General features: G+C 40.0%; 2 protein-coding genes across 2 annotated transcripts in view; both read left to right on the top strand.

The window, feature by feature from the left end:
* The window catches only part of LOC132974866 (butyrophilin subfamily 3 member A3-like), a 14,574-nt gene extending 11,165 nt beyond the window's left edge, over positions 1–3,409 (top strand). The window contains exon 6 of the mRNA XM_061039168.1: positions 3,297–3,409. Within this exon, the coding sequence (XP_060895151.1) occupies positions 3,297–3,307 (11 nt within the window). The 3' untranslated portion in view covers positions 3,308–3,409. The remainder of the gene's footprint in view (positions 1–3,296) is intronic.
* LOC132974823 (trichohyalin-like) overlaps positions 1–7,846 on the top strand; it is a 34,497-nt gene extending 26,651 nt beyond the window's left edge. The window contains exon 10 of the mRNA XM_061039102.1: positions 6,077–7,846. Within this exon, the coding sequence (XP_060895085.1) occupies positions 6,077–6,699 (623 nt within the window). The 3' untranslated portion in view covers positions 6,700–7,846. The remainder of the gene's footprint in view (positions 1–6,076) is intronic.
* The last annotated feature ends 2,181 nt before the right edge of the window (positions 7,847–10,027 follow it).

Here is a 10,027-nt window from a genome sequence, read left to right as displayed (position 1 = left end):
CAGACGATGCAAAACACCTGATGGAAGATATAAACAAACATGTTAAAAAAAGTGCTTGACAGACTGTTCGAGAACAGGTTTTTTCCAGGAACATGACCCACTGAAAACAGCTCCCGACCCACCTTTGGGTCCCGACCCACCAGTTGAGAATCACTGGTTTAGACTGTCTTGGCGCATTCGAGCCACAAGAGGTGTTATGGAGAGAATTGCATGCGCACCTTTCAGGACACAATTTCTACACAGATGGATTTTACATCCATCTTTAAATTTCCTCTACAAACACATTAGAGTCAAACAGTGTTTGCAGGTCAGAACAATAAGGACACTTTACGTGTATCAAGTGTAAACTGCACATAGTCTACTTTGTCGTCACAGATCTGCCCGCAGAAATATGATACCGTTTTCAGACACTTCCGCGAGGGGTGCATTTCTCGACATAACACCAGCAGTCTACATTACTGTGATTGAAAGCTGAATCTGTGAATATCTTTCTAACTTTACCGAAGTTCTGAATCCTTTAATCCTTCATTGAACGGTATGAACGGTCACGTCCACTGAAGCTCATAAAGCCGATGAAACGTGAACACACCTTTTTATTACAGGTGATCTGAGGATCTGCTTATCTCTTTTTATCAGACTTTGACCCATCAGAGTCCTCGGTAGACTTCCACAACGATCCAACAGGTATGAATATGTTTGAATTAATGTGTTCATTTTGGGTTTATAACACGCTGAAAAACAATTTCTCTTTGTTTAAAGATTAAACACGCAGACTAGACTTAATACTACTACTACTACTCCGTCGGTAACCGGGACAAACTTTAACAGTGTGGGGACAGAGAGGTGGTGAACTTCCTGCTGAGCCTTCATTGTTTAAAACTGTCTTTATATAAAACATTTAAGTTTACCTAATGACAAACTGTCCGTTTATGTATGAATATTGTTAAATTCACTTTATCGCTGATTTTTCTTCGCAAATGAAAGTGAAACTAAACTGTTTGTTTAAAACGTGCAGAGTGAAGGACACAGAAGGACTTGTTAATAATTATACAGAGAGGGTCATACAGACATTCATGCTCACACCTCCTGAGGATTTATCTCAAAACTTAGAAAGGGACAGGGGTTTCAAATTAGCCACAGCTAGAAACATGAATGCATGGCATCTAGCTTGTGTTTAAAGAGGACATATCATTCCCCTTCTCCACCTTTTCAAACAGTCCCCCTGTGGTCTAAATGAAACATCTGTGCTGTGCTTTGGTCAAAATATAACATGAATCAATCACCAGAGGAGGTTTGTGACCCTGTATAAACCAGCTCTCTCAGAACGCTCCGTTTTGAGCGTTAAATCAGTGGTTCTCAAACTATGGTACCCGTACCACCGGTGGTACGCAAAGAAATCTCCACAATATAAAAAAAACACCCGTTCAGCATAAAATAACATTTTTTTTTTTTTATCATACTCTTATCTTATCTGTCTTGTATCTATTGGGTTGTATTTATATCAAAATTTTCCCCTCTAAATTAATTTTGCAACAAACAATTTTAATCTGCTCAGTTTATGCTCGAACGTACACAGACATAAACAACAACAGGAGTACGCCTCACGTTTAGAAAAGTTCCACTCGATATTCTGTTATAGTTTTGTACTGAAACATCAGCAAGCAGCTGTAGACCTACATTAACAGATATTCTGTTGTTTATTGGAGTTCAGCACAATTGGCAGCAAGCAGCTGTACATTAACATTTTAAAAACGGAGCCAGGAGAAACTTCAGTTTTGATAAATGTACGGACAGCAGAACTTATTGCTCCCCCTCCCTCTCCCTCTCTCTCACTCTCTCTCTCTCTCTCTCTCTCTCTCTCTCTCTTACTCTGAAGCTCATGTGATTCTGCTCTTGTGCTGTCTTAACACTCCGCAGGATTCAAGAGGGATTTTTTTTGGCAATTTTGCTATGTTGAACACAGAGCCTTATAATACAGCGGCTCTGGTTGCATGGAGCACCCCCCCCCCACCCCCAAAAGTTTTGCTCTAGGGTGGGGGTGGAGTCCATGGGTGGAGATATCAGGGGAGGAGAGGGGATTTTTTTTTTTACCAGAATCTCACTGTGACATCACAAGGAGAGCACATTTGAAACAGAGCATTTATCTCTGTGTTGTAAGACTTATGCAGACCACAAACAAAGGACTGGATGGATTTATTTCACATTTTGTGGACACTCAGCAGCGTTTCCCCTAGGTTTACAGCGTTGGGGGGGTGGGGACATGCCGACACAACGACACGACGACACAAACACTTGAAGGAACCTTGGTGTTCATGTGTTACTTTTCATGACAACTGTCCTTTTCTATCGGAAAGATATCCTTAAATGACTTCTTTCCCTGATTTCCGACTCTATCCGCTATCCTATCACTATAATAAAGGCACAAAAAGCCCAAAAATGAATCTTGAAAAAAAAAAAAAAACCTTCAGGGGGGGGGGGCGGGCCGCCCCCTAATATAATGGTAGGGGAAACACTGCTCAGGTTACTCAAATAAATGTCCACAAATACTGTCAAAGTTGATTTTTCACAATATGTCCCCTTTAATATATGAAGCAATGGTCACTGCATGTGTTCTTGTTAGTAACTAAAAAGAAGAAATAGCACAAAGACCTTCAGTGAGTGCAGTGGATGTTTACCCCATTTTTTTTGCTTCTCTGAGCTGTTCTGCAGCTAAACTGCAGAAATGTGTCTGTTGATGATATTTAATTGAATGTACGCTCAGTGTCCAGTTTATTTGTTCCACTAATATGAATTATAAACAACTTCTTACAAACTGAGCAGTTAAAAATACTCACTAGTAGCTAATTAAGGGTTATTGATTCAGATTAGTGCAAGTGGAATTATTTTCTAAAGCTGGTTTGAACAAACTTTTTACAAGTGCAGCAAGACTAATTCAAATGTTCTTATTTATTATTCATTAAGAAAATGTAGAAATTCACAGAGGTAAGTATTGCGCACGAGGTCGTATCACATCACAGATTTTCAGAAAGATTATTAAAACACATGTGGAGACCCAGAGACCCAGAAACAGATTTCTGTTCTGACAACCTAAACAAGTCAACCCTTCAAAATCATGTTTATAAACCATTCTAATAAATTAACTTGAGGGCTTTGAGGTCACCATCACCACATACTGACGTTCATTTATTTACCTACAGTTTGATTAACTGTGGTCTCTGACCTGCAAGAGGCTTTTTAATTGCTCCTCAGTATGGTCTTTTTTAATGTTTTATCATGCTTTATTTTACTTTTCACAGCTCCAGGATGATTCACGTTTCCAACAGACGGTCCCTTCACTATCAGCATGGTGCCTTCACTGACCTGGTGATCTACACTGTTGTCTTCCTCGCCCTGATGAACTCATGTAGAGGTAAGTTGACATTACAAACAGTGTGGTTCATGTTGACATGAAGAGTTAGTTAAATTACTGAAGTTTAAGTTTGTCCTTCTAATGACATCATATGGCTCACATTTGCTGAGCTGTAGGAATAAAAAATGAATCCCTGTTTGTTTGCAGCTCAGTCTGAGGTGATCGTTCCATCTCAGCCAGTGGTTTCATTGGTGGGTGAAGACGTTATTCTGCCATGTCACCTGGACCCCGTCATGAATGCTTTTGACATGACTGTGGAGTGGGCGAGACCTGACCTGAAGCCCAGATTTGTCCTTGTGTGGCGTCAAGGCAAAGAACTGGAGACTAAAAAACATCCGTCCTTCAGTGGAAGAACATCAGTGTTCATCGATGAGCTGGAGAAGGGAAACATCTCACTGAAACTCTCCAAAGTTAAAGTCTCTGATGAGGGAGGATACAAATGCTTCATGCCTACATTGTCAAAAACCTCCACTGTTCAGCTTGTTGTAGGTAAGAGGACATGTTTTTATGATTATTTAATAAATGTTCATGCAGCGGTCATGGATTTGCTGCTGATGAGAGAGGAATATGTTAGAAAGAATATGTGCATCCAAATCTTTCATTGGTGCGTTCAAAGTGTTTATCTGTCCAGACGATAACGACACACGACGTGACAGTTTGCACACAGAAACAACATGACAACATGTTCACAATACAATCAGTGTGATTGACTAAATTACTCAAAAAGCTTGTAGTGGCCAATTTTAACAAACCCAATATTGTTTGGAAAAGTCACTTGAGGGATGAATGTGGAAGCTTGAAATGAACACAGTCCATTGATGATGTGATTTGGATTTTTCAATCCATTTATTTTTAAATACTTCTTATCAATAAAGGAAAATATGAGGAACCACTACGTCTATAAATAAAACAAACAAATCTGTGTTGGATGCGTTTAACTCCGACAGGCTGACACGGTAGAAAAACTGTTTGCCTCCATTCAATCACCTGTCCCACCTCACCTGGAGCGTTGCTTTAACCACAGCATCCGCCCAGGCTACACATAGTGCCCAGCAGAGGGCCAACACACACAACCACAAGGAAAATAGCATGACACAAAACAAACGCATCATTTGGCTCCAACAAAGCTTAAACAGCTTAAATGTTACTGTTGATGCACGTAGCAGCCATGTTGGATTTAACTTGAGCTACTGAAGGTTCTCCGAGTTTCCAGGTCGGAATCCTGACTTCAGAGGGGCGTTCCTGATGACGTATCAGACTTCAACGCCACATATCTGATGTAAGAATTCTCTCCTCTACAGGTTCTGTCTCCTCACCTGTTGTTCAGATGATCAAAAACAACAATGGAGTGTTGTTAGAGTGTGAGTCTGCAGACTGGTATCCAGAGCCAGAGATGTTTTGGCTGGACGGCGAGGGAAACCTCCTCTCTGCTGAACCCACTGAGACAGTCAGAGGTCCTGATGGTCTCTACACTGTCAGCAGCAGAGTGACTGTGGAGAAGAGACATGGGAGGAAGTTCACCTGTAGAGTCACACAGAGGAAGATCAACCAGACCAGAGAGAAGCACCTCACTATTCCAGGTAAATATAAGTCATTCATTATTTAATGATGTAATTATTAAGATAAACAGTAAATACAAACAATATTTTCTTCTATTTCAGATCATTTCTTTGTGGTCCCTACTCCCAGTCCTCCTAGTACTCCCGTTCCTCCCAGTCCTCCCAGTCCTCCTGGTACTCATGTTGTTATCGGTGCTGTGATTGGCTGTGCTGCTTTGGTGTTCATTCCTGTGATCATCTTTGTTGTGTGGAGACGGAGACAAAGGAAATCCAGTAAGTGACAAACTGTCAGTCCTCTGATAGTAAGACTCTTAAAGATTTTATGAAGTCATGCAGACGTTTGATGATGTATTGATGAGACTAGAGTTCAAGAAGTGATTAGCATTTAGTTTTAGTTTCATTTGCCAGCTTTTATTCACAAACTTCACCAGTTTCTCCATCTTTTGTGTCGTCACAGAAAACAAGAAGAGGAGACGTGAGGATGGAAGTGAACACTCTGAGGAAGAAAAGCTAGTCACATCTAAAAGTGATAAAACAGGATTTCAAGTTGTGAATGAAAAAGAAGAAAACCTTCCACTCATTTCAGTTAAAAAAGAAGAGAACAATGTGGACAAAATAGGAGAAAAGAGTGAGACTGAAGATGAGCTTGTGACAGAACCAGAGCCAGTAAAAGACATCGTCTCTGCAGCAGGAGAACATGAAATGAAGGAAACAGTTCTACATGTGATTCTAAAAGAAGAAGAAACAAACCAAGAGCAGGAACAGGGACAAAGACGAGAAACAAATGATGGAGACGAGAGTGAAGAGGAGACAATGAAACCAGTTAGAGACGATTCAGCTCAGATGCAAGATGCAACGAGTGACGAAGTCCAGAAAGGGACAAAGCAAGAGGCAGCGAGTGACAAAGTCCAGAAAGGGACAAAAACTGGGAAACACTCTGAGGAAGAAAAACCAGTCACATCTAAAACTGATAAAACAGGATTTCAGGTTGTAGAAGAAAGACTTCAACTTACTTCAGTTCAAGAAGAAGAAACAAACCAAGAGCAGGAACAGGGACAAAGACGAGAAACAAATGATGGAGAACAGAACACAGTGAAACCAGTTAAAGACGATTCAATGAAAAAGAGAAAACCTGAGGATGACATGCTCAACCAACGAAGGGGAATTCAGGACCAGCCTCTTTTAGAAGACAGGAAACAGGAGAGGATTCAGACAGAACCTGAGGATAGAGGAGAAAGTAATCAAGAAGAAAATCAAAGTACCCTCACTAAAACAACAGAAGAGAAGGCAGGGGACATTTACAAAGGAGCGGACAGTAATGAAAATCAAAAAAAGGTCATGGAAACACAAAGCAAACATCGTAGGGAAAGAGAAGAAAAGAAGAAACGAGCAGCTGAACGCTTAAAATCAACTAATAAACCAGCTGGAGGAGTCAAAGAGCAGGTAAAAGTAGAGGGTAGAGAAAGAAGGGATGAGGGGTCCAAAACTGATGAAGGAGCTGAAATTGAAACTCGAAGGAAGAAAGAAAATATACAAACAGGATTCAGAGAGGGAGGAGCTGAGGGTCAAGAGGAGCTGCAGGAAGAGGAGGATGGAGAGACTGATGAACCTCAACATGTCACATGGAGGATCAAACCACAACAAACACAAGAGGCTTATCTCCAAAGGTTAAAACGGTACCAGGATGAGGAAGAGGGAGATGTTCGTATGGAGTCTGAAGAAGAAACTTAAGAAGAGAAATATTAACCCAAAACATGTGATTGGACTCCACATGAGGAAGAAGCTTTGAGTAAAGAAGAGAAGGGAGATGAGCTGAAACAGAAAACAGTCGACATTAGGCGACTCAGCAGAGAAGAGGAACTGAATGATGGAGCACTGAGCAGCTTATTTATCTTTTTCAACTAATCATTAGAAGGCATCTTTTCCCCACGTGTCCTTCATGAATAGAGGAATTACAGAGACCAAAACATTTTTTACCATGCTGTAAACATGTTTCAAACTGCTGTAAAGTTCTGCATTTTACATGGAAATTGACTCACTTTTGGCATCAACGTCAGACTACTCAAGGAGCTGCTGTTTTTGGTGTTTCAGCATTGTTTCACACTTGCAGCTGGGATGGCGGCGTTGTTGATGTCAGGGTTTTCCATTGGTCCAATGACAGAAACTCCTTAGTACATTTTCTAAATGTACACATTTTGTTAAGGACTGCAAATCCATGCACATGGTTTAAAACACTGTGGAACATGACTGATTATTTTTGTCCTCAGTGGCTCCGTAAAATTCTGAATCACAATCAGAATAGTTTTTTTATTGTCAAGTACATTTACACATACGAGGACTTTGACTTGGTGTCTTGGTGCAAAACAATGACTAAAGCAGTGAGAAGCTCTAAAACAGCAGAGCTCCTGCTGACCGAGAGCTTAAATAGAATAAGAATCGATGTTAGATAGAATATGAAAATGTAAAAACACAAAACAAGAGGCATAAGAGGAGCTGTGCAGTTGTGCAGGCATCTGCAGGATTTACAGTCAGAAACAGTGTGCAGTGTGTCTTAATGTAACGCATAGATTCAGTTTCAGCCTTCACATTACTGTGATGTCCTCAGACTTTGGGGCTGGACGAGAGTCTGTGTTTATGTCGGGGGGGGGGGGGGAGAAACTGTTCTTGTGGCTGAGGTTTTGGTCCTGATAGACAGCGGCCTCTAACCAGAGGGGAGGGTCTCGTGCACATTGTTGAACACTCTTTAAATTTGTTTTTGTGCTGTGTGTTTTGTGTGAGGTCAAATGATAAATTGTGCAGAGCTGGAATCATTGAGAAATGTTTGTATGTTGATTAAGATGCTTTTGTACCAACAGATTAAAACCACAGTGATCTTATATCATTTAAAAGCTTGTAGACTTTTTATGTCTGAACTTCTCGCTTTTTTAAACCGCATGTCACACACTGATGGCAGAGGCTGCTATGTGACGTGTCCATCGGTAAAAACTAATCCATTTCTACACTTTCACACGTCTCTGATTCAGCAGCAGGAGCAATTCAGGGTTCAATATCCTGAACATATGTCCCGGACATATGGCTGCAGCAGCTGGGGATTAGATCCCTTACCCTCCAGTTAAGAGACGACTCCACCACTGAACCACAGCCGTCCAATTAAAAGTGAAATATCAATACAGTAAAATCTAAAGACTCTTCCCTTGTAATCAATCTGCGAGGCTCTATCAGAAATAATAACTGGACCTTGTGAAAATAATTTCATGCATAAAAAGATATCAGACCTTCAGTGTATATTTTCCCTTTGGTTCTTGATTGTATTCTTTTGATAGTTCAAAAAAGCTGATAAACAGCTACCTTATATAGCCTATCTTTCTGATAGATGATAAAATACTAGATATTTTGTTTTAAAATATGTTAATTTTAGACAGAAAAAATATATATAAAAGATGTTCAAACTCAAGACAAAGCATCAACTTTACACAGTGTCCCATTTTAGTCATTTCACCTCTTTCTTAAGTTGCAATAGGAAGTTGACCTCCTGGTGGTCATCTTACACCAACCCTCTGTTTTCACTGAGCCTCATGAAACCTCGTGCAGTACCAGGGATTTCCACAAGATAACGCTGCTGAGCTCCTGATCTGATGTGCGTTTGACCACACTGAACTGAAAAAGAGGTGACAAGGCTGTTATTATGGAAACACATTTATAGACCCAGCTTCTCCCAAACACAACAACAGTTATATAACTGAATGTTTGATGGCAAAAGTCTGAATCTGGAGCAACACATCTGCAGATAATAAAACAATACAATATCAATAATTGAAACTTAGAATAAGGATAAAACGAACATTTTAAATTTAAGGGCAAGAGGATGCTGATCAAATTGTTCTTTAATGAGTATAACAATCACATAAAGTGGTTGATGTTAATACATTTCAAAATAATTTATTTAACTCAAATTTATAATCAAAGGTGGTTTACTTGGTTGCCTCTTTGGTAGACAAAACACGATAAAGGGCAAAGCAGGGTGCTCTCCAGTGGACAAAAAGTGGTAATGTGTCTTTCAATAAGGATTGATGGATTGTCAGAATCCCATTATTATGCTGCTGACAAATCCCAGTCATAGTTCTGTGCTATACCAGTCAGCCTTGTGGTGACACTGGTACAGCTGTCTTTTATAATATTGGTGATGTTTTGTCTGTCTGTCTTATTACCCTGTGTTTTTATTTTGTTTGCTTTTTACATGTTTTCTAATGGACTCCTGAGTCAGACTATAAAGATGATGATGAATAAGTGGTAACGTGCCCTTCAGTGTGTCCACTGGTAAAACGTGGAAAACTTGCCCTCCAGGGTACCCACTTCGTTGACATGCCCTCCTGTGGACCAAAATCCCCAATCCAGTGAACAAAATAAGTGGTTACTATCCTCCAGGATGTCCTTCCAGTGGACAAAACGTGTTCACATGGCACTGTACCACTTTATGTCCACTGGAAGGATCCTGGAACTATTTCATTATCAATGTATGATGACTTAAGTGCTGGTGCCCCTCAGCATAAAGAATGTGCCTTTTTTTATTATTATTATTTTTGCCCCCTGCCCGTCAAGCATCTCAAGTCCGCCAGTGACTGTAGGCTGCTTCTCTTATCCAAATGTTTACATCTTCAGAATACAATTATGAGTTTAAAATAAAGATGTACATTATACTTCTTAAATGATTTAATAATGTTGATTCAATCAGTGTGTTTATTTCAGACTATGGGCAGCATGTTGTTTAATAAATCCTCATCGGAGCTTTAGTTTTATTGTAGTTTTTATTCTAAGGATAACGGACCGAACGGCTCCACTTCCTCCGTCTGAGCGGCGGCCCTACTCAAAGATCGTATATTAAGACGATGAACCACGAGAGGCAAAAACGAATAATAAACCTAGAGGTTGAAAAATTGAAAAAACGAGGCACTTGAATGATTTATTTTGGTCAATTGAAGTAGAAAATGTAAAACAACGTATGACACTTCAGACATCTGTAGAATCAGATACAGAAAAATAGATAATCAGAAAATGCAAT

The sequence above is a fragment of the Labrus mixtus genome, chromosome 5, assembly GCF_963584025.1.
Source record: "Labrus mixtus chromosome 5, fLabMix1.1, whole genome shotgun sequence".
Lineage (NCBI taxonomy): Eukaryota > Metazoa > Chordata > Actinopteri > Labriformes > Labridae > Labrus > Labrus mixtus.
The sequence above is the reverse complement of the archived record's forward strand: the minus strand, read 5'-3'. Positions and strand labels throughout refer to the sequence as shown.